The 25,069-nt window shown below is 46.9% G+C and overlaps 2 protein-coding genes across 7 annotated transcripts in view; one reads left to right on the forward strand and one right to left on the reverse strand.

Moving 5' to 3' along the window:
• The first annotated feature begins 4,059 nt into the window (after positions 1-4,059).
• LOC133230424 (serine/arginine-rich splicing factor 9-like) lies at positions 4,060-4,971 on the forward strand. Its single transcript, XM_061387897.1, has one exon. It carries the CDS (start codon positions 4,075-4,077, stop codon positions 4,738-4,740), a length of 666 nt encoding a protein of 221 aa, XP_061243881.1. The 5' UTR covers positions 4,060-4,074; the 3' UTR covers positions 4,741-4,971.
• Positions 4,972-8,642: 3,671 nt separating this feature from the next.
• Positions 8,643-25,069, reverse strand: part of SP110 (SP110 nuclear body protein) — a 49,643-nt gene continuing 33,216 nt past the window's right edge. For 3 of the 6 annotated variants that reach the window (XM_061387772.1, XM_061387776.1, XM_061387748.1), the window contains 7 exons: positions 20,407-20,505; positions 19,803-19,945; positions 18,996-19,040; positions 12,388-12,503; positions 11,570-11,678; positions 11,216-11,287; positions 8,897-10,426 (listed from right to left, as the gene is read on the reverse strand). In XM_061387772.1, coding sequence (XP_061243756.1) covers positions 10,160-10,426; positions 11,216-11,287; positions 11,570-11,678; positions 12,388-12,503; positions 18,996-19,040; positions 19,803-19,945; positions 20,407-20,505 — 851 coding nt within the window. In that variant the 3' untranslated portion in view covers positions 8,897-10,159. Of the gene's footprint in view, positions 10,427-11,215; positions 11,288-11,569; positions 11,679-12,387; positions 12,504-18,995; positions 19,041-19,802; positions 19,946-20,406; positions 20,506-25,069 lie in introns of all 6 variants that reach the window. The other 3 variants (XM_061387767.1, XM_061387784.1, XM_061387759.1) reach the window with 3 other exon arrangements.

Here is a 25,069-nt window from a genome sequence, read left to right on the forward strand (position 1 = left end):
CCTAAGAATGACTTTTCCAAGGTTGAATTTCTGGAATCAGCTAGAGGGGACACTATATTTTTATATATAATTCCTCCAGTCACTCTGTAAAGTTTTCTTTATTCAATTTTTGAAGCTGTAGCTCTTCCCAGCTTCAGAGGATCATTTAAGAGTCATTTATTACCTCCTGCAGCCGTGAAATTAAAAGATGCTTGCTCTTTGGTAGAAAAGCTATGACAAACCTAGACAGTGTATTAAAATACAGAGACATCACTTTGTTGACAAAGGTTCATATAGTCAAAGCTATGGTTTTTCCAGTAGTCACATACAGATGTGAAAGGTGGACCATAAAGAAGGCTGAGCACCAAAGAATTAATGCTTTCCAACTGTGGTTCTGGAGAAGACTCTTGAGAGTCCCGTGAACAGCAAGATCAAACCAGTCAATCCTAAAGGAAATCAACCCTGAATATTCATTAGAAGGATTAATGCTGAAGCTCCAATACTTTGGCCACCTGATACAAAGACTCATTGGAAAAGACTCTGAGGCTGGGAAAGATTGAGGACAAGAGGAGAAGGGTGTGACAGAGGATGAGGCTGTTGGATGGCATCATTAAATCAATGGACATGAGTTTAAGCAAATTCCAAGAGATAGTGAAGGCTTCCCTGGTGGCTTAGATGGTAAAGCATCTGCGTGCAATGTGGGAGACCCAGGTTCGATCCCTGGGTCTGGAAGATCCCCTGGAGAAGGAAATGGCAACCCACTCCAGTACTCTTGCCTGGAAAATTCCATGGACTGAGGAACCTGGTAGGCTACAGTTCATGGGGTCACGAAGAGTCGGACACGACTGAGCGACTTCACTTTTCACTTTTTCACTCAGTGAAGGGCAGGAAAGCCTGGTGTGCTGCAGTCCATGGGGTCAGAAAGAGTTGGACATGACTGAGGGACTGAACGGCAGCAACAACAACAGTCACCTCCTATGTCACAACTTGGGAGGGGGCAGTCCTGAGGTGACCTGGATTCTCAGCAGCTCCGGCCAGTAGGGAATGGGACCATGTTGGACCAGGAAGAGAGAAACAGCCTGGGTACAGGACTAGAAGAGGTCTCCAGGGAGACACAAGTCACACTGTCTGCAGGGATGTCACTGACACTGATTTCATTAGGAGTTTTTATGTATTTGCCTGTGCACGACAAATCGAACCTGTGGCCCCTGCAGTAGAAGCACAGTCTTAACCACTGGACCACCACAGAAGCCCCACACTAAGAGTTTTTATCGTTTAAGGAGATGGGGGCCAAAACTTGGTGGGCCTGGGCAGTGAGAGAACAAAAGGAGGATGGATCTGAGTCTCCAGCTCAGAAGGACTGGGGAAAGATATGGACCACTAAGCCTAGCAGAATAAATCAAACCCCACTCTTGCAAGTAGGAAAGAGAACAGCAACAAAAGGAAGTTAAAGGATGGTCCCAGGGCTAAGGGTCTTGGTTGTCATAGCAACTGAACTGATAGTGGCTGAAACTTTCAACCTGAAAGAAATGACTTTTGAGTGGTTTTCTTTTTTTCCCCAATAATAGAGCAATCCAGAGCCATGACAGAACAGAGTGAGAGAGACCTGATTCAGTTTATCAGTGCCAGAATGAAAGAGAAGGTCACAAATGGATTCAAGGTAATTTACAGCACAGCAATCCTGCCTGCTGGCAAACCAGTGGGGAGAAGGGTCTTTTACCATAACGCATGGAGACTGTGTTGCAAAGAGAAACCTTTAGTACTCCCCTCAGAAGGAGTTGGAAATCCAAAGCCATCATTATCTCTAGAATCCATCATGCTCTCCAGGAAGGGCACCAGAAGTCCTTATGGCCGTATTTGTCATCTTCCTTTCCAACTATAAAAGGAGCTCTGTTTCATTACATGCTTTTCTTTAGGTGCCCAAACTGCTTACACCCCTTTCTGGATGACAGGTGAAGTCAGTCCATTTCACAGTTCACACTACTGTGGAAACAGTGGGAAATCAGAACCAAGGGATCTCTATGCATTTCCTGTTTATTTGTCTGTGACACTAGGTACCTAAACGGGAAGTTGCAAGATCCTGTTGAAGAGTTTTCAACTTGCTGTGGGAGCAGGGTCACACTACTGTGGAAACAGTGGGAAATCAGAACCAAGGGATCTCTATGCATTTCCTGTTTATTTGTCTGTGACACTAGGTACCTAAACGGGAAGTTGCAAGATCCTGTTGAAGAGTTTTCAACTTGCTGTGGGAGCAGGGATGGGGACTCTGATGATGGTGTTACTTGATTTTTATTTGTCAGCTTGTGCTGCCTAACAAAATCTCACAGACTGAGTAGCTGAAACTTCTGCTGCTGTTGCTGCTAAGTCGCTTCAGTCGTGTCTGACTCTTCGCGACCCCATGGACTGCAGCCTACCAGGCTCCTCCGTCCATGGGATTTTCCAGGCAAGAGCACTGGAGTGGGGTGCCATTGCCTTCTCCGAGCTGAAACTGCAGCTATTTATTTCTCACAGTTCTGGAGAATTTGGGCAGAGCAGATCAGAGCAATCTAGTAATTTGCACTGACTTCCTATTTTTGTCTTGAGTGAAGAAAACCACTGTGATAAGAAAAGTTTTAATCCTTTGAGGCTTTGTTAATAGATAGCAATTAGCAAAATGAAAGTGCTAAAAGATCATTAAGTTTAAAATATTGACCATAGAATTGCAATTAAGTTAGTATATTTAAGTCTCATACTAAGCGCCTAAGAAGAAGAATGTTTTTTGAAATTATTTTTTAATGATAAATAGGGAGGACCAAGCAAGGATAAAAGATGTTCTTGACAGTAAGCCCAGAACTAATGGATCAGAAAGATGTAATGGAGCTGAAAATAGAACCACATGTGTATACTGAAAAGGCTCAGTGTGCCAGGCAAGACCAATGATAAGAATATCACACTGAATCCCATCCTGTCAAAAATAGCTAAACATATAATTACAGAGATAAAGGGGGAATATCATACGTGTTCATACACTAGAAATATAATTCTGACTGAAATCAGACAGTAGAGTTGCAGAACAAAATGCTCAAAGACAGTGGAACAAAGTCTAAATCAATTTTGAAGGTGAGAAATTGTGATAAAATATGTATTGTAGCACAATATGTTGTTAGTTAATGAAAACAACAGAAGACATTCTGAGATATGCCAAGACAGAAAACATAACAGCCACGTGCTCTTCTTTTAAAATTACTTAAAAACATACTTCAGCCAACAGAAAGATGTATCAAAAAAGAAGTATGGAGATGCCATGGCAAGATAAGACCAGATAGGAAACTTAAACAGTAAGAACAGAAAACATTGCTATTGTTCTCAAAAATCACTGCAGATGGTGACTGCAGCTATGAAATTAAAAGACACTTGCTCCTTGGAAGAAAAAATATGGCAAACCTAGACAGTGTATTAAAATACAGAGACATCATTTTGCTGACAAAGGTTCATAGAGTCAAAGCTATGGTTTTTCCAGTAGTCATGTATGGATGTGAGAGTTGGACCGTAAAGAAGGCTGAGTGCTGAAGAATTGAAGCTTTCAAATTGTGATGCTGGAGAAGACTCTTAAAAGTCCTTTGGACAGAAAGGAGATCAAATTAGTTAATTCTAAAGGAAATCAAGCCTGAATATTCGTTGAAAGGACTGATGCTGAAGCTGAAGCTCCAATACTTTGGCCACCTGATGTGAAGAGATGACTCATTGGAAAAGACCCTGATGCTGGGAAAGATTGAGGGCAGGGGAAGAATGGGGTGACAGAGGATGAGATGGTTGGATACAATCACCGGCTCAATGGACATGAGTTTGAGCAAACTCTGGGAGACAATGAAGGACAGGGAAGCCTGGTGTGCTGCGGTCTATGGGGTTGAAAAGAGTTGGGCACGACTCAGTGACTGAACAACAGGGTAACTCTAAACCTGACTGTGGCGCCCTCCGCTTCCGCTCTCGTTCCCACAATGCTGTGCGGCTGAGCGCCTCCGAGCCCGCGGGGACACTGTGGGGGGATCACTGCCTGAGGCGGCGGCGGCGGCGGCGACGTGGGCTGCGGCGGGCCCGCGGCGTCGGGCGGTGCGGATGTCGGGCTGGGAGGACGAGCGCGGCGGCGAGGGCGACGGGCGCATCTACGTGGGGAACCTTCCGAACGACGTGCGCGAGAAGGATCTGGAGGACCTGTTCTACAAGTACGGCCACATCAGCGAGATCGAGCTCAAGAATCGGCACGGCCTCGTGCCCTTCGCCTTCGTGCGCTTCGAGGACCCCCGAGATGCTGAGGATGCAATTTATGGAAGGAACGGTTATGATTATGGCCAGTGTCGGCTTCGTGTGGAGTTCCTCAGGACTTACGGAGGTCGGGGTGGGTGGCCCCGCGGTGGGAGGAGTGGGCCTCCTACAAGAAGATCTGATTTCCGAGTTCTTGTTTCAGGACTTCCTCCATCAGGCAGCTGGCAGGACCTGAAGGATCACATGCGAGAAGCTGGGGACGTCTGTTACGCAGATGTGCAGAAAGATGGAATGGGGATGGTTGAGTATCTCAGAAAAGAAGACATGGAATATACCCTGCGTAAACTGGATGAAACCAAATTCCGCTCTCATGAGGGTGAAACATCCTACATCCGAGTTTATCCAGAGAGAAGCACCAGCTATGGCTATTCACGGTCTCGGTCTGGGTCGAGGGGCCGTGACTCTCCATACCAAAGCAGGGGTTCCCCACACGACTTCTCTCCTTTCAGACCCTACTGAGACAGGTGGTGGGAATTTTTTCTTTATTTTTTAGGTGAACTGAGCTGCTTTGTGCTCAGAATCTACATTCCAGATTGATGATTTAGTGGCTTAGGAGATTTTTTAAATTTTTTTTTTTAAGGAGATAAAACTACATAATTTCTACCAGGGCCATATTAGCAGTGAAACATTTTTAACTGCAGAAATTGTGGTTTTGGTTCAGAAACGAGTTGTATATTTTTCACCCCGATGATGTGAAAAAAATCAGTGCTGTATCCTTGTGGGTTGCTCTTCTATGGAGATCAGCAGTTACTGTGACTGAGTCGGCCCATTCTGTTTAGAAATGTATTTTAAACGTTTAATAACTGACAGGTGTAGTTGTCTTTGATTGTGTTCATAGATTTCACCAAGAGGCACACTCATATGTTTAAAAAAAAAAAAAAACATTGAGTTGCAGTGGCAACTTGTGCCCAATTGGTAAGGAGCAGGAGTGGATTACTTATTTGGGGATAAAGTTAGTTGCTCTGACGATGGTCTGAGAACATCACATCCGAGGGAAGTTTCAGGGTTTTCTTATAATTCAAGGCCAACCATATAAACTAAGCTGCTTTAATGAAAAGGGGAGCATTGCAGATAGGGGAAGGGAATGAGAAGGCTAAAAACAGGCTTTTAAAAGTGGGTGCCAGCATAAAGATCACTGGGAAATTCTTAACCGAAACCAACTTTAGCAAGTTGGTCAGGGGAAAAAACTCATTTAAGTTTTGGTTCTGTCACTTTTGCTCCTAAATTTGTCTCATATTTGTCCTTGGTATCTGAGCTATAAAAAAAGACAACCCCCCCCCAAAATAAATAAATAAATCTGACTGTGGCAATATACAAAAACATGCAGACCTATCTCATTTATAAATACAAATGCAAAATCCTAAAAAACACCCTGTGCAATGGTATATTAAATACACAACAGGAACAAAAATTCCACACTAATTTAGAATTCCACTTAGTTTTTTTTCATAGTGTTATGAGTGTAGAAATTCTGAAAATGTTGTAGTTTAGATTTGAGAAAATGAGGAAACATACTGTGGGAGAAGACAGGCACAAATATTGCCTGTAGGAAGACATGGGAGAAGCCTGTGGTGTTGGATGGGAATTAGAGGCATATAATATTTATAAGTCATGGGATTATCAAGGAACGTTCTCTGTCCTGCCAACATGCACCTGATTGGATTTCTGAATTACTATGGACCGGGGGAGCCTGGTGGGCTGCCGTCTCTGGGGTCACACAGAGTCGGACATGACTGAAGTGACTTAGCAGTAGCAGTGGTTGCTATATACTATCCATTTCCCCCTGTTTGAATGCAAGTGTCTACAGTCTGTGTCATTATTATATTTGGAAAGTGGGGGAGACTAACTTGTCCTTTAGTTCACAGGTCTTTGGTTCCACAGAAGTTGTACCTAGGCCTGCATCCAGTGAACCACACCTAAGGAACTTATCTGAATTGAACCTGATATGGATGATGAGGTCCTGGACTTTGTTCCAGTCCTACAATGAGTGAGACTTATTGGGATGGGGTGGGGGGTGAGTGTCCTTTGCATGTGGGAAGGATGTCAATTGCTGTGGTCAGAGGGTAGACTATGGTAGGGTGTTTCTGAAGACAGTGGCAACATTTCTTGCCAAATAACATTCCCTTTGAAACATGGCTTTGCCACTCATCCTATTGAGAGGTACAGCCCATTTCCCCTCCTTTTGAATTTGGTCTGGTGATTTGCTTGGACTGACAGTATGTGGAAGAAGTAATACTCTACAAGCATGAAAGGGCTTGGTCAATACCATGTGGAACAAAGATAAGGCATCCACATGGAGCTCTTCCTAAATTTCTGGCTCACAGACAAGTGAACAATAAGATGACTACTCCTTGAAGCCACTAAACTTTGGGATCATTTGTTACACAGCAGTAGGTAGCTAATATGGTATCAAAGGTCCTGGGGTCATTTCAAAACAACTCAGGAGCCAACGTGAAGACTCTCACTCACTGCTAAGCAATCTGAGCAGCAATAAAGATATTAACTGCAATGGTTGGGAGCACATTAAATATTTAAATCCATGAGCTCAAGATACTTTATAGAAAAAAAAAAAAAAGAAACCTCCATGTCTATCTTTAGAGGCTATTAGGGAAACAACTAACTTGAACATTTTAAATAAAGAATCCAGAATTTATCCTTTATTTCCTATACAAACTGTACTTCAAGGCAGCCAAATATTGAAGCGAGTTCTTTGCAGAAGAATTCTAACTAATAAATGTAGAAAGAATAGAGTACTCATGTGCTCAGTCATGCCCAGCTCTTTGCAACCCTTTGGAGTATAGCCTGCCATTGTCCATTGGATTTTTCAGCAAGAATACTGGAGTGGGTTGCCATTTCTTCCTCCTGGGGATCTTCCTGACCCAGGGATCAAACCCACATAGAAGGAGTAACAGAATCTAAATATCATCATTTTGCAAACCCTATTGAAATAGGTTTAGGCAATAAGCATCAGTGGCTGCTAAAATCATTAGGGGAAAGGATGATGTGTAACAGATGGGTCAAGTTGATAACACCTGAACCTGCTGTAACATCTTAATTACCATTGCTAAGTCGCTTCAGTCATGTCCGACTCTGTGCGACCCCATAGACGGCAGCCCACCAGGCTTCCCCGTCCCTGGGATTCTCCAGGCAAGAATACTGGAGTGGGTTGCCATTTCCTTCTCCAACGCATGAAAGTGAAAAGTGAAAGTGAAGTCGCTCAATCGTGTCCAACCCTCAGCGACCCCATGGACTGCAGCCTTCTAGGCTCCTCCATCCATGGGATTTTCCAGGCAAGAATACTGGAGTGGGGTGCCATTGCCTTCTCCGGTAAGATCTTAATATTACATATTAATACACAGACCCCCCCCCTCCGGGAAGTCTCTATACTAAACAATCAACTCGAAACAACCTCCCCCAAACCTGAATCCAAGTAAGCCTCTAGATCTAACCTCTAGGTCTAAAAAAAAAAAAAAAAAAAATGCCAGAGAGAAAAACACATGCCACTAAGAGCATGGGGGCTTCCCTGGTGGCTCAGATGGTAAAGAATCTGCCTACAATGCAGGAGACCCAGGTTCAATCCCTGGGTCGGGAAGATCCCCTGGAGAAGGGAAAGGCTACCCACTCCAGTATGCTTGCCTGGAGAATTCCATGGACAGAGGAGACTGATGGTCTATAGTCCATAGAATTGCAAAGAGTAAGATACCACTGAGCGACCAAAGCTTTCACTTTCACAGGAGGATGTAGAAAAACTCAGAATATGGGAATTCCGGTCTAGTGGTTAGGACTGTGCTCTCACTTCAATGTCTGGTCAGGGAACTAAGATCCCACAAGTCAGGCAGCGTAGCCAAAATTGAAAACAAAGAACCAAGGCTCCAAAACTGTGGCCACCTGATGCAAAGAACTGACTCATTAGAAAAGACTCTGAAGCTGGGAAAGCTTGAAGGCAGGAGGAGAAGGGGACAACACAGGATGAAATGCTTGGATGGCATTACTGACTCGATGGACATGAGTTTGAGCAAGTTGTGATGAGTTGGTGATGGACAAGGAAGCCTGGTGTGCTACAGTTCATGGGGTCGCAAAGAGTCAGATGAGACTGAGCAGCTGAACTGAACTGAAGGTCCCACAAGCTGCACGGTGTGGCCAAAAGAAAGGAAAAGAAAATTCCAGAACATGAAAAATTGTACAGGGCAAAGACACCAGGTTATCCAATAAGTAGACAGCAAGGAAGAAAGGAAGTGGGGAATTTACAGATGAAAAGAACCTTAAGAGACAGATTAGCTAAATTCAGTGTGTGAAAGTAGTTAGGATCCCAATTTAAAGACATCAATTGGAAAAGGATTTATGAGACAATGAAGAGAATGTGAACGGTGGTGAGGTATTTAATGGTATTAAGAAACAATTCAATTTTTTTTGAGGGGGGAGTGAAATACAAAAAGAGTAAAAGGAGGTGGAGGACATGATGATTATATGTAAAGTTGGATTTGAGTGACGAGGGCAGCCAATGGCATCCCAGAGTCGTTGGCAATCTAAGGATGGCCAGGGTACCATTATATGGATCCTGAAGTTGGGATGCTTTTAGTCCATCCAGAACAGGATCAAGGATGAGCCTGGAAGCTGTTGTCACTGACTTCATGACAAATAAGCACTTCTTTGAGGTCCTTTTCAAATTCTGCCTCTAAATCCAGTCCTACCTGACCAAAGTCGGAAGCCTGAAAGAGAGAGAGAGAAAAAAAAAAGCAAGCACACAGGGCCTAAGGACAGAGAATTAGGATCATAGATCACTTATGCTTTCTTAGGAGATCTCCTCTCCCTGCTGGAAAGCTGCACTCCCCCAGGCGAGCAGAACAGGAGGGAGAGGCCGCCACTCAGATGTTCAAATGCACGAGGCTCTGCCTGGTTGTTAACCTGGACCTGACAGGTGGTCTGGACCAAAGAGCTGATTTTGACCCCTGCAATGCCTGACTTTGGGGCAAACCAGATAAAACTTTTCTTGAAAGCCCACTCTCTGAAGGAAAGATGACCCCTTCCATTCTCCAAGGCTAAGACTGTGCTAGGCATTGAAGGGCTCCCTGGGTTGATTCTTCCCCCTCCAGCTCCATTGTTGGACACCAGTTTACAGCCTGTGGCTCATGAACAGGCCAAGTGGCGGCAAGGAGGGAGGGAAGGAGGCTGGGTGGAACTGAGAATTCGCTTTATATATGTCCCAAGAAATATCTGGACAAGTGAGAGTAAAAAATCAGAGTAAATGCAATAAACTAAAGAATGCCTTGGATTGCAATACAGTTCAACCAGTTGCTCTTCCTACCAATGAAAGATGAAACCAACACCAGCTGAGAGCAAATCTGGGTATTTGAGTCCACTGGGAAACTCAAGAGTAAAAAAATCCGAGCATGAGCATCCTGAAAGTTTAATTCATTTCATCTTGATTAATTAATTTCTGTATTTCTGAGGCATGAAGGACCATGTAAGCATAAACTTCCTCCCCACCCCGCCCCGCCTCCCCCCATTTGAACAAAGAGGCAGGATGAAATTGACCATTCTCAGTGGGAGTGGCCTGTCCTTCTGGGACTGAAGATGAAATTTTTTTTTCAGGTATCATTTACAAGGACCCTGCTTGCTGTTCTTTTTGACATTCTCCTCTCCACCTCTGGGGCTTCCCTGGTGGCTCAGTAGTAAAGAATCCACCTGCAATGTGGGAGACCTGGGTTCAATCCCTGAGTTGGGAAGATCCCCTGGAGAAGGGAATGGCTACTGATGACAGTATCCTGGCCTGGAGAATTCCATGGACTGTATAGTCCATGAGGTCGCAAAGAGTCAGACACGACTGAGCGACTTTCAGTTTCTTTCTCCACCTCTGAGATTGAGAGACAGTTTCCTTCTATAATCCTTGCTTTTTGAGCTCTCCCCAGGACAAGACTAGGCACGATTCTTGCAAAGCTCTGCTGTCCCAGAAATGAGAGGGAAGTAGAAAGGATGTGAAAGGGAGGCAGGAAATTCCCTTTACCTTGTAAAATGTTTTATGGTTGTGAAATATTAGGCGCATGTCCCGTAAAAACCAAGCCATTGTGTACACTTTCTCAGTCAGCCTTTCTTTAACCAGGTCCAACCACATGGCTTCCCTAAAGGGCTCACCATAATCTCGAATCTAGGGGCAAAGACATCAAAGAGGTGATGTGAGCACAGGCATTGCCACTGGAATGGATCCAACACCAACCTTTATTTGCAGGGTAATACCCAAGTGGCTTAGTGGGTTAAGAATCAGCCTGCCAATGCAGGAGATGCAGGCAGATGTGAGTTCGACCCCTGGGTTGGGAAGATACCCTGGAGGAGGGCAGGACAACCCACTCCAGTATTCTTACTTGGAGAATCCCATAGACAGAGGAGCCTGTAGCCTAGTGGGCTACAGTGCATAGGGTTGCAAAGAGTTGGGCATGACCAAAGTGACTGAGCACACATGTACGCACTGATAATGGTATCTGATGTCTATGTGCCAGGCATTGTTCTAAGCACTGCTGATGCATTAATATATGATCTCCACAACAACAGTAAGAGATTGTTACTATAATTACTCCAGTGTTATTGATGAGAAACCAGAGAATGGAGAGGTTAAGTAACCTATCCAAGATTTCACAGCTAAAAACTGGTTGAGCTACATTGAACCCATAGTTCAAGTCTCCTGAGTCTGCACCCTCAACCCTATGCTCTCTGTAAGGAAGACATTCCCACTGAAGAGAAAGAGAACCTAAGATACTGTGTCCCAGAGTTGGTATGCAATGGGGTGGACTTTGAAGAGGCAGCCCCACTCCAGAGCCTGCAGCTAAACCTTCCACCCTCTACAAACAGAGATGCCTGCAGGATGCACACTCCACATTTCTAAAATGAGTTTAACAGCAGAGAGATGCCCAGAGGATGAGAAATGTCGAACAGAACTTACATTACATGGGGTCTCCGCAAAGAAAGAGCTTTGTGGATGACAGTAGGCTTTCAAGAGGAGAAATTCACATTTCTGTAAAATACGAAGAGGGATTTAAAGGCAAATGCAGTTTGGAGAAAGTGAGGCCAAGCCTTTGCCCAGAAACCACATATAGAAGCAGCCAGACACAACCAGCCTTCTGACTGCATCTGCCAAGGTGCTGTGGTGGGGAGGTGAATGCTGAATTCTGTCTGTGCTCCACGTTTGGACTGAAGCTCCATCCTCGGAAGTGAGACACTGAAGGCTTTCTTTGGGTGCCCTTCCCTGGACCCTCTGCCTGTTTGAGGGGAAGGCTTGGGTCCCCATCCCACTCACCAGCTGCTCCTCCGGCTGCATGGACCTTGCCCAAACCTCAGATTCCTGGAGACCCTGCTGGTTTCCTGAAGACTCCTTCATCCTGCAGAAGGTGCAACTCCATGGGCTCCTGTGGGGCCGGGCATAAATGAGCGAGGACAAGGTCCTCAGAAACAGCCACTGGTTTCCTTTTCCTGATAGATGCAGCCAGGGAAGGAAGGGGCCACCTCCCGGAGTCTCCAAGACTCCCAAGGCTGAGGGGGTTGGGGGTGGGGGGATAGGTGGGTGGGAGTGGAGTGCAGGAAGGGGTCCCATTGAGAGAGCCACAAAGCAGTCCGAGTGTGGAGGGCGGTGTCAGGGTGACAGGTGGGTTCTCCTTTCCTCCTCTGCCCTCCCAGGAGCACAAGGAGCATTGCGCACCTGACTGGAGTATCAGAAACTGGGTCTTAACCCCCTGGGTGACTGAGGCTCCATCAGCCTGTTGAGACTGTGGGGGAAATCGGAGAAGCAGGCCATGTTTCCTGCCTTTCCTGAGAAATTACAGAGCACAAATGGTGTTTTTCCGCCCTTTGGACAGGAGTCTAGGTTACGAAACCGGGAAAGGACAATTCCCAGGGGCAGAGGTAGTGTGGGGGTCAGCGTGACTCAGCCGCAGACTCAGAGGCACTGATACCACAGGGAACACAGGCTACGGACCAATGGGGCTACGCGGGGTCACCCGGGCAGAGCCCAGGATGCCCAGATGCTCTCGGGCCCGCGGCTCTTCCACCCAGAGATGAGCGATCAGAGGCGGAGCCCTGGCGGGGCGCCCGCACCCGGCGGGGCTGCGTCTCACTAACCTCTCAGCCTCCGCGGGTGGGATGTGACAGTCCTCGTGAAAGAATCGCGGGCAAGTGTCACAGCGGAGCAGCGAGCCCCCTTTACAGCACACCGCACATTCCTTGGAGTTTTCCTGCTAGAAGGGGATTGGTACCTGAGACAGGTTGCTCCCTCTTCCCAGGCCTGGCCCAGAGATGCTCTCAGCCGCTGCGCGCAGGCCCAGGTAAGCTCGTGGGCAACTCTGAGAACAGTCCCTGAGGTTATACTGACACACGGAGGGACATACACAAAGACACAGAGCTGCTGTGTCAATGGGTTGTTTGGTTGGGGGCCGGGGTGTGTGCTGAGGATCCATAGGGGTCTTTCTTGTGGCTGTAAAATGTAACCTATTAAGTTTTACAAGTAACTATGTGAGAGGCATGATCCTTACAGTTGGACAAAGATTCAGGTGGTGCTGGGAAAGACTGAAGAGAAAGGAGGAGGAGGAGGAGAAGGGGTGCCAAAGTGCCCCACTGTGGTCCTTTCTCCCCAAGACGGATGGTGGGTGGTCAGGTAGACCACCACTCAAAGCAACTGAGAGTCAGTTACAACCAAGAGGGGACCCTGCCACCACCCGCTACTGTCCGTAACACAAATATGAGCACCCTGAGGGGATGGTTAGATAGCATTATGGACTCAATGGACTCGAATTTGAGCAAACTCTGGGAGATAGTGGAGGACAGAGGAGCGTTGCATAGTGCAGTCCATGGGGTTGCAAAGAATTGGACATGACTCAGCCGACACGACTTAGCAACTGAGCATCGACAAAGATTCACAGGTGGGACTCCTGATTCTGCTCCCAGCCCTACAGCACGGACAGGGTGGGGCTCCACACAAGTTAATTGCTCAGTCGTGTCTGACTTTGTGACTCACTGACTCTATCCCGCCAGGCTTCTCTGACTGTGGGATTCTCCAGGCAAGAATACTGAAGTGGATAGCCATTCTCTTTTCCAAGGGATCTTCCCAACTCAGGGATCGAACCTGGGTCTCCTGCACTGTGGGTGGATTCTTTACCATCTGAGCCACCAGAGAAGCCCTCCACATGCACAAGGGAACCTTTTGTCTGCACAAAGGGTAGGAGTCTGGAAGAGAGGTCCTTCTTCCTGTGCCCCACCGTGGTATTCTCCCCGAAAGACAGATGGTGGGTGGTCAGGAAATAGACCACCAGGAGATGGAGCAAAGGCTCAAAGCAACTGAGAATCAGTTAGAACCACGGAAAGGACCCTGCCACCACCCACCACTGTCCCTAACACAAATATGAGGGCCCTGACCAAGGGCATCAGGGACGGGAATGTTTAGTCCATTGGCAAAACTAGCCACTCAGCCAAAGGGAAACGTCTTCCTGATCTGGGATGGTGCTCATCTCTCTTAGCTGGGGAGGCTTCCTGAGCGCCCTCTCCACTTCCTAAGCCCCAAGGCCTCCTAAGGAGTGCTCCATAACCCTGACGGTCAAAGACTCTTTCTGGCCTTCCCCTCCTGAACCTGTTAGTCTGCCTCTCTCTGTCTTTAGGGTTGACACCCAACAGCCATTCTTGTCTCAGTGATACCTGGCCTGTGTTGGTCCAGAGTATAGATGCCAGTGCAGACCTACCTGCTCCTCCTGATGGAGAACCTGGTTGGGCCCAGAGCCCTGATACCCCTGCCCCCTACCTCTGTGTTCTGGAGGGAAAGTTTCCAGCACACATGATGCAGCAGGGAAATGACAGAGAAAGGACACACATACCCATGGTCACACTCTAATAAAGGATCTGACTCTGGTTTTTATATTTGATGACTGGTGGTTTCTCTAATCCACCCCTCCCTCTTCCCCTCTTGGCATATCTGGGCAAGGTGCTAAGAAAACCTCATGGGCTCCCTCTCTTGGCCACAGTGAGAAGTTCAAGTCGGACAGACCTCGCCCCAGCAAGGGGACCCTCACCTCGGCCACATGAAGTGAAGTGAAGTGAAAGTCATTCAGTCGTGTCCGACTCTTTGTGACCCTATGGACTATACAGTCCATGGAATTCTCCAAGCCAGAATAATGGAATGGGTAGCCTTTCCCTTCTCCAAGGGATCTTCCCAACCCAGGGATTGAACCCAGGTATCCCGCATTGCAGGCAGATTCTTTACCAACTGAGCTATCAGGGAAGCCCATGGCCACATCCCTAACCATAATAAACCTTGGGCTATACCCTTTCTTAGGGTGGCACTAGTGGTAAAGAACCTTCCTGCCCCTGCAGGAGACATAAGAGACTCAGGTTCTATCCCTGGGTTGGAAAGATCCCCTGGAGGAGGGCATGGCAACCCACTCCAGTATTCTTGCCTGGAGAATCCCATAGACAGAGGGAACCCGGCAGGCTACAATCCATATGGTCTCACAGAGCTGGACATGACTGAAGTGACGTAGCACGCATACCCTCCAGCCACTTTCAGGCCAGCTTGGGTGCCTGCCTTGCCTCTCCCCAGAAAGTCTCTGTATATGAGCAATAAATATTTTATTCTCTCTTGGCACATGTGTTGCATCATTGGTTTCAACATCTGAACCCAGTTTTTGGTGCAGGGCTGAGCTCACTTACCTGCAGGCAACCACAAGACAGTTGGGTTGGCAAGCAGGAGTCTGGATGACCATTCCAACCTAGGGGTCTCTCTTTGGATTGCTAACTGGCTCAGGTCCCCGCTGACTTATGCTTGAAGTTATGTTGTTCTCTTCTGGGCACTGAGGTTGCCATCATCCACCAGGAGGCACCATCCATTCTTTCCAAGTTTAAGAACAGGCCAGATTGGACATTTAAATGGATGAAAAGTAGAGATAATCACTCTTGCGCTAAATAGATCTTATGTGGGCTTTCCTGGTGGCTCAGGGGTAAAGAATCCACTTGCCAATGCAGGAGACTCGGGTTTGATCACTGGGTTGAGGAGGTCCCCTGGAGAAGGAAATGGCAACCCGCTCCAGTATTCTTGCCTGGGAAACCCCATGGACAGAGGAAACTGGCAGGCTACAGTCCATGGAGTTGCAAAAGAGTTGGACACAACTTAGGGACTAAATAACAACACAACAACATGATAAATTTCTATTCTTGAAGGCCCTGCTTTAATTTCTACCGAGTTCTATTAACTATTTTAACAGAGTGGAAGGTCCATGGGCTTCATTATGTAAAACCTATTGTGTCAAAGATTTAATTTTATTTTACTTCATCATTTGTTAGCTCAAAGCATCTATGCCCACTACAGGACAGTTTTGAGCAGCGGGTGTTATGGTGAGGCATTAAGGTGAGGTATACCTGTTTGTCCCCTGTTTTATGTTTGGCAAGTCCCCCAAAAGCATAGTAGGTACCTTGTTTAAATTTAATGGGATGCAATTACTCACAAAGGACCCCCATGATATAGCCAATATTAATGCCGTTACTGATGCCATCCATTTCAGTTCAGTTCAGTTCAGTTGCTCAGTCGTGTCCGACTCTGCGACCCCATGAATTGCAGCATGCCAGGCCTCCCTGTCCATCACCAACTCCCAACCATTTAGCAACTGGCAAGTGTTTTACATTCACAGGTTTGGCTCTTATGTTCTGTTCAGTGCCTATCTCAACAGCCTCTCTGCTGGGGTTGGCCTTCATCTTTGCAGGCAAACAAAACTTTACCTGGCTATCCTGGGGTACCTTGACAGCTTTGCTATCATACACACTCTCTGCAGACAAGATTGTAGCTGCAGCCAACTTCCCCCAGGAACACAGGAATGACACCACATCGATGCAACCCTTCTCATTTGACATATTCAGAATATACAACTACAGGAAGGAACTCAGGAGAAGGGAAGGGCCATCACCCCACATGTAGAACAAGGCCCTACCTGCTCCGCAAATTCCTAGGCATTGTTTGGTCAGTTGAAGGCTGCTCTATCCCTGACACTGTCAAGAAACAATGACTGACCCTCTTAAAACTCAATCCTACAACAACTGCCCAACATTTTAAAGCCTTTTGAGTTCTGAAAGTAACACCATCCTCATGTGCAGATTTTACTTATATTTATTTAAACTGTTGGTTGCAAATCAGCCCACTTGAATCAGGTTGTTGTTACTGTTCAGTCACCCAGCCATGTCTTTGCAACCCCATGGACTGCAGCATGCCAGGTTCCTCTGTCTTCCACTATCTCCGGAAGTTTGCTCAAACTCATGTCCATTGAGTTGGTGATGCTATCTAACCATCTTGCTATCTAACCTGAATGGGGACTCCTCAACAAAAAGTTCTAGGGTTTGTTCAAAAAGTTAAAGAAAAAAAAAGCAAAAGCAGAAGCTGTCAGTTTCACCCTATATGCCGTTTGTATAGCAACTGTAGTCTGCATACTGGGCCCTTCCAGTGGTGGAGATTCTCACGGGCTCAGAGCCCCTGATTCTCTGCACCAGCTGCTCAGGTTGCCTTGGGGTCCTGGGAGCAGCACCCTGCAGGCCAGCCACAAAGCGAACGTTTGCAGTATTAGGTTGGCCAAAAAGTCCATTTGGGGTTTCCCATACAATGTTATGGAAAAATCCAAATGCACTTTTTGGCCAACCCAATACCAGGATCAGGTCTCTTGCTGGTACACAGAAACTGAGCAAGGTGCCAGCAGAGACTTGGTATACTGCAGAGCGACAGTGGCGTGTTGGGGGAAGAGCCTGCATTGGTCCGTTTGTGATCAGAACTAAACTTGGTTTTCTTTACCTCACTGCGACTCCTGATGAGGTGGGGGTGGGGGGCGGGGGACTGAAAGGTCAAGTGTGTCCCTGGCTGTCATTTGCTGACATGTAGCATTGGGAAACAGATGTGGAAACAGTGGAAACAATGTCAGACTTTATTTTTTTGGGCTCCAAAATCACTGCAGATGGTGACTGCAGCCATGAAATTAAAAGACGCTTACTCCTTGGAAGAAACGTTATGAACAACCTAGATAGCATATTGTAAAGCAGAGACGTTACTTTGCCAACAAAGGTCCGTCTACTCAAGGCTATGGTTTTTCCTGTGGTCATGTATGGATGTGAGAGTTGGACTGTGAAGAAAGCTGAGCGCCAAAGAATTGATGCTTTTCAACTGTGGTGTTGGAGAAGACTCTTGAGAGTCCCTTGGACTGCAAGGAGATACAACCAGTCCATTCTGAAGGAGATTGGCCCTGGGATTTCTTTGGAAGGAATGATGCTAAAGCTGAAACTCCAGTACTTTGGCCACCTCATGTGAAGAGCTGACTCATTGGAAAAGACCCTGATGCTGGGAGGGATTGGGGGCAGGAGGAGAAGGAGACAACAGAGGATGAGATGGCTGGATGGCATCACTGACTTGATGGACATGGGTCTGAGTGAACTCTGGGAGTCGGTGATGGACAGGGAGGCCTGGCGTGCTGCGATTCATGGGATCGCAAAGAGTCGGACACGACTGGGCAACTGAACTGAACTGAACTGAGCATTATGAGTAAGAAGGAATTATAATATTGGGGCCATTAATTAATGATCTGGGTTTTAAAAATCTTTATTTCTTTCTGGTTACAAGAGTAATAAATGATCATTATAAAAATTCCACCTGTATATAAATATATAACGTGGAAGGCAAACATCCCTTGTCATCCCGTCCCAGAACTCTTCCAGATATTTTTTAGTCATAGCCCTACACATTCGCATAGACAATACTGCGCTCCTTCTGTACATGTTATTACCAGGTTGAGCTTCCTGAAGCTTTCCTGACCTTAAACCCTTAGATGACTATAGGATGAATATACACTGGCAAAGCATTTTTAAAAACCACCATTCTGTCGATTATCAGTTTATTTTAGAGTATTGATGGATATCTATAGTCTTATTTTTTTTGCTATTACAAGGAACCTCCCTAAACATATCAAGGTATTTCAAATCAGCATGGAAAAGATAATTTATATAATAAACAACTTTGGGGGACCTTTGGGGGACCTCATTGCCTTATCAACTTTGAGTGAATCCAGCCAAGGGTCAGGTTAACCTCCTGGACAAGATGGAAGAGGCATCATTGCATCTGTTGGAAGTCCATATCTATGGGAAGCCCATGAATGGGACTCGAGACTAGAAGACCTATCTATGTAAGTAAAGGCACCTGAGGAGGAGCAGTGGGTACAGCCAATGAATGAATGCCATCGGGAGGCTCTGCAGAGACAAAGCTCAGTTCAAACACATTATTCCATTCTGCTGTTACCAATAAGGAGCATGTCGAAGTTAGGAATCCTTGGAGTTCAATCAAGGATGATCTTCTTACTCTTATTTCTTACTATTTGTCTATTCTTGTCTATTTCAATACCATATTTACTTTTCAAACTAGAGCACTCTATTTCTGACACATTTGGTTGCTGATCATCCCAATACACAAATCTTTTTTGTAGAACACACGCTAGTGACCTAATCTTCATTTTAAAGAGTTACCTGCTTCCCTGTCTTAACTATGAACATAAGGCGGCATGTACAAGCATCGGTGCGCTAAAGCAGTCGTCAGGAAACCGCAGTGCTGAAATGGGAAGGTGACTCGGGCCTGGGAAGGTCGAGGATGCCCGGGCCAGCCTTGGCACATGGTAAGTCTGCAACGTGGTGGCTGAGAATGTGGTAGGAATTCACCTGCTATTTACCTCTGTCTTGAGATGTTTTCTTGAAGGACAGAACAAAATTCCGTTCTGCAAGAGAGGACGGGTCAATGAATGGGACTGTTCTGAAGGCTTTTCTTTTGTAAATATCCAAGTCCCCACTTGTGAATGAATATTTGTACATGGACAGCCTACTGGGTCTCCAACCCAAGAGAGCAGGAAGAATAACTAGCTCCCTCCTCCCATTGGTCTTCTTCTGGACCTTTTCTTCTCTCTCTGTGCTAGCCTACCCACTCCTTTTCCTTCCCATTTCTTCTCTGGATAACATCCTTATGATTTCATTTCAGGGATCACATTCTGAGTGCTATGGAGCGGTTTCGTGTTGGGACCTGGGATCACAGAGACGAGTGCCCTTGTTTGTTGCCATGGGCTGGAACAGGGTACCGGGGAAATGGAGAGGAGGGACTAGCCATGGGCAGGATGGTCTGGAAATGCTTCACCGAGGGGCCCACGTGGACTGTGGTCTTGAGGAGGCGTTTATTGGGTGGTGGGCACAGGGAAGCTTTCAGAGGGGTCTCTCTCTTCATCTAGTTTCCTTGCAGCCCACCCTCTCCCATACCAGCAGGGTAAGCTTCTTAAATCCCTCCATCTTGTATTTAAAGTTTCCCCTCATCAGCACCAGTCTGGGTTCCTAACTTCCTCACCCACAGTGTTTTTCTATGATCGGTTAGCTCTTTCTCAGTCCCGCTGTGGAATCCTGATGGGAATTTCCTCACACTGCTGTTATTGTAATTCTGCTCATCCTTCAGGGAATTAAACTCCCCACCTATGTGTCTCTTGTTATTACAATACCTGCAGCAGCTTTCCTAGGCTCTTTCCTCCACAAAACACACTATGCTTCCAGTTCCTAGAATGTTTCCGCTTTCCTTCAATTTCAAATTCTGTTGGTGTGAACCAAACTCCCTTCTCATTCTGAATACACTTCTTTGAGGATCCTGGAAGGTAAAGACAGTCCATCTTACATCCACCTCTATCCTCGGTGAATTCACCCTAAACCTCCATCCCCCTACTCATGGTGCTCTACCATTCTGGGTTCAGAGACTCCCTGTGAGGTGGGAGAATGAGCAGGGAAGCCCGACTCCTCCTCTCTGATTGAAGGAAGCCCTGAAACCCACCTGAGTGGTGAGGGACTGGGACAGGATTTGCCTTTCACTTGGCAAGGACGTGTGTCACAGGTCCATGGATGACTTCCACGTGGGAAGGCAGTGGCCTGGTCACCAGATATAAAATGACATTGAAAAGGTGGAAAAATCCCTTCATCACAAGCCCAGCTTTTTCTAAAGCAGCCTTGCTTGCAGGGTCCACGCCCTGAACAATGACACATGCGGATATTCTCTTCCCTTCTAGTGATTCCTTCATCGTGGGGTTCCAAAGGGCAGAAGGTCAAGGAACTCACCTTGCTTCATTTTCTCCTTATATAAAATCCCCTTTGCCTCCCCACAGGTCACGGGGAGTTCAGGAGAGTGAAAATCGATAGTTTTATCTTTGGGTTTTTCTGAAAATAGAAAAGAACAGGTTGGAGTTCCCTGGTGGTTCAGGGGATAGGAATCTGTCCGCCAATGCTGGGGACGTGGTTTCGATCCCTGGTCAGGGAAGACGCCACATGTCCCAGGCAACTAAAACAAGTGTGTCACGTCCACCGAAGCCCGTGCACCAGCGCGCCTAGAGCCTGTGCTCCGCGACACAGAGTAGACCACCCCCAACCACAACTAGAGAAAGCCCACTCGCAGCCACGAAGACCCAGCCCAACCAAAAACCGAATAAATACATTATTAAAAAGGAAAAGAACACATTAGTGTTCTTCAGTCTTCGTTCTGTCTCCCCCTTGAATTTTCCATGAATTCTAATAATAAGAGCAGTGACCATAATAACATAAAGAACTCTGGGGGAGCATTCTCTGGTTAATTCACAAGTCTTCCATTTTGAGTGGCAGACTACACGGGTGTACCGAGGGGTCCTTAATAAACAAAACAACCCCCGCCAACACAATATCACATAAAATACTTTAATAAACATATTGTGCTTCAATTGTGTGAATGTGTTTAAATTTACAGACTAATCCACTATCACCTAATGCTCCTTTATTCCATAAGCATCCTGCTTGTCCCTCTGTGCTGATGGGAGTTGCCAGCCCAGAATATTCCTTTGCATTCATGTAGTTAGAGAACATTTCTCTGTCTATGATTTTTTTTTTTTTTTTTGGCTTGATTCAAACAAAGATGGGGGTAAGTGAAGCAGTTAGCACTGAGAGGAGAATGTTAAGTCTTGTCCCTTTTCATTTGATTGCTCTCCCGTTTCTTCCTGTAAGAGGAAAAGAAAACCCCCAAGAGTTCTAGACTAGTCTGCACATTGCCTATGGAGAGTAGGCAACTCAGAGCCTTAGAGTAGGGATCTGGGGTTCTGTTTCAGGAGAAAGAATTGTAAAAGTAGAAGGGGTAACAAACATCGGGCTTCCTAGGGGCACTGGTGATAAAGAACTCGCCTGCCAATGCAGGAGACATAAGAGACTCAGGTTTGATCCCTGGATTAGGAAGATCCCCTGGAGGAGGAGAAGGCAACCCACTCCAGTATTCTTGCTTGGAGAATTCCACGGATAGTGGAGCCTCTTGGACTACAGACCAAGGGGTTGCAAAGAGTTGGACATGACTTTAGAGCCTTAGCACAAACACAACATCAGTTCAGTTCAGTCGCTCAGTCGTGTCCGACTCTCTGTGACCCTATGAATCGCAGCACGCCAGGCCTCCCTGTCCATCACCAACTCCCGGACTTCACTGAGACTCACGTCCATTGAGTCAGTGATGCCATCCATCCATCTCATCCTCCTGCCCCCAATCCCTCCCAGCATCAGAGTCTTTTCCAATGAGTCAACTCTTCGCATGAGGTGGCCAAAGTACTGGAGTTTCAGCTTCATTCCTGCTTCCCCCATCCCCCGCCAACCTCACCGTGGGCAAGTTCATTAAAGACAGACGCGGGAGCTGTTTCTTGGGGTGGGGGTGGGGCAGAGAGAAAGAGCTCCCCAGAGCTGATGTGCATTCATACTGGACGTGGTTGCATCTGCAATGAGGCAAGGAGAATATATAGCCCAACTCTCACCCTGGTCTCAAACACTTATAGAAAGATCTAAAGGAAGACATGTGAAAAAGCAAGCGCATCATTGGGGGAAAAAAACCGAAACAGAGAAGCATCAACGGCAAGGAAACCATGAGTTAGTTCAGAAAGATGTGAGCTAGGTAGAGTCAGATGAGAAATGAGAAGTGAGGCGAAAGTTGTCTTCTATAGACCCCAGAGGAAGCTCAGCCTTGTGGAGCAGGGGTTGTAGCAAGGTAGGTAAGAATAAGGGCTGGGAAGACCTTGGTGGGAAGAACAGCTGGCCAGTGCTCTTGCACAGAGTGGCTGGCTCCACCACTGGCCCCCAGCATCTGCCCACTAAATACGACCCAGTGAACGAGAGCGTGGCACTGGAAGCCAGACTGGGTGGGCGTGTAATCCTGGCTCTGCAATTCACTAGCAAGGTTACAACAGGGTGTGCTGATGTCATCAAAGCTGAGTGGGGCATTTGCACCACAGGTTCTTAACTTGCTGACAAGGTGGAGTCATGGGTAACTTTGAATCACTGTGAAAATCCCGAGGGGGATTTGGATGGCAACAGGGACCTTCCATAGTTATCTGTGTCACCAAACGATGAAGTACAGGTCCAGTGGACACAGACATCCCAGACATGCCCACAGGCAGATGTGGCTGCAGTGTGTGGCTTTGGGAACTCTGGGCAGCCAGCCCAGTGTGCAGAGTGGTGGGCACGGGCAGCTCCCCCTCCTTTGCCTGATTAGGAGGGACCTTGTGTCCCTAATGCTTCCAAAGCCACCCCTCCACCCCCACCCTCAGGGAGGAAGAAAGTTTTCTAATCTGCTTCCCATGATCTTTCATTTGGCTCCATCCCACCTCTCATCTCAGTAAACAGACGTTTAAGGTTGGAAGCCTGGAGGGGTGGAGGGCGGTTTGAGTGCAGCTCTCCCACATCTATTAGGTCACCGCTAGTAAATGTGAGCAAAGACGAGGAACCTGCTAGGAAAAGTAAGCAATTAAAGAGCAAAGGGAGGGACTTCCCTGGTGGTCCACTGGTTAAGACTTCGTGATTCCAGGGCAAGTGGTACGAGTTCGATCCCTGGTCGGGGAACTAAGATCCAGCAGGCTGAGCAGCGTGGCCAGAAAACAAACAAACAGAAAACAACCCCAAATCAACCAAATAACAAGAAACAGCAACAGCAATAACACCAAAAAAAAAAAAAGAAGGAGTTCATAGAAATGAAAAGCCTGGTGGAGAAAATGAAAAGAAAAGCCTAACCGAGACAAAGAAAAGCGGAATGGAAAATCCCCCATTAGTGATGGGGAAGACCACCTCCAGGGATTCTTACAGAACCTAGGGAAGAGGCACAAGGTGAACACTATGCCTGGGGACTTCCCTGGTGGGTCAGTGGTGGAGAATCCACCTGCCAATGCAGGGGACACAGGTTCAATCCTTGGTCCGGGAAGCTTCCACACGCCACAGAGCAACTATGCCCGTTTGTTGCAACCACTGAGCTCATGCTCCAGAACCCTCGAGCAGCAACTACTGAGCCCATGAGCTGCAACTGCTGAAGTCCATGCACCCTAGAGACTGCTCCACCACAAGAGCAGCCACCGCAGTGAGAAGCCCTTAGACCACAACTAGGAAGTAGCCTGCTCACAGCAATGAAGACCAAGTGCAGTAAAAAGTAATAATAATAAATTAAAATCAAAACAGAAAAACCCATCATGGCCTGGGGAAAAGTCTGGACCTCTGTATCTGTAGAGGAAGGGCCTGTGTGGTGATGGAGTGGCTGGAGAAGCACTGGTTAGGGGCCTAGTAAAAGCAGCACACACATGTTTTCTTGTTTATTTGCACAACAACCTTAGGAAAGGGAAGGCAGTGGCCGTGGTCCTCATTTTAGAGTTGGGGACTTTGGCACAGATTTGGAGAGAGAATGCCTGGCGGACACTGCACTGTGAGATGAGGCTGGCATTGGAATCCAGACATGCCAGCCCCTATGTGTGTGCTCTTTTCATGCCATCAGGAACACTGCGACAAGATTCCACATTGTTTAAAGCAGAGTGTGTGTGTGGGTACTCAGTCGTTCAGTCGTGTCCGACTCTTTGTGACCCTATGGACAGTAGCCCACCAGGCTCTTCTGTCCCACACAGGGTGTGTGTGTGCCTCCTGTCACTTCAGTCACGTCCGACTCTTTGCCACCCCAAGACAAGGTGTTAAATCAGAAGTCAAAGCCGGGTGGGCGGACATGCAAAGGAGGTGGGAGAAGCTGATGCTGACGGACAGCTGTCAGTGTTTGCCTAGACTCTTGCCTCCTACTTGTGTTTCCTGCAAAGACCTGGAGGGGGAGTATTTATTTCTCAGCGTAAACAAAGGACTTGAGATTAAAACACCTAGGTTGGTTTTAGCTCATGCCAGTCCTTTATGTGGAGAAGGCAATGGCACCCCACTCCAGTACTCCTGCCTGGAAAAATCCCATGGATAGAGGAGCCTGGTAGGCTGCAGTCCATGGGGTCGCTATGAGTCGGATACGACTGAGCGACTTCACTTTCACTTTTCACTTTCATGCACTGGAGAAGGAAATGGCAACCCACTCCAGTGTTCTTGCCTGGAGAATCCCAAGAACGGGGGAGCCTGGTGGGCTGCCGTCTATGGGGTCACACAGAGTCGGACAAGACTGAAGTGACTTAGCAGCAGCAGCAGCAGCAGTCCTTTATGTTCTAAGAGAATCTGCAAAATGGGCTGGAAAATAACCTATTTGAGGATTAAATGGCAAAAAGTAGAACAAATCAGTTGCCAATTGTAAAGTGATGTACACACTTACATATCGTTGGCAGGGCTTCTGTGTATCGTCGTGTGGAATACACATTGAGCAGAGTCCCCCTTTAAGGTGGGGAGGGGAGCTCCTAGTGACATCAGAGCTATAGATCATTCGCACACTTCCTGCCTCTTTCCAGCAGGGGGCAGTAAAGGACCTGGTTACAAGAATCAGCTC

Source organism: Bos javanicus, chromosome 2 (assembly GCF_032452875.1).
Source record: "Bos javanicus breed banteng chromosome 2, ARS-OSU_banteng_1.0, whole genome shotgun sequence".
Lineage (NCBI taxonomy): Eukaryota > Metazoa > Chordata > Mammalia > Artiodactyla > Bovidae > Bos > Bos javanicus.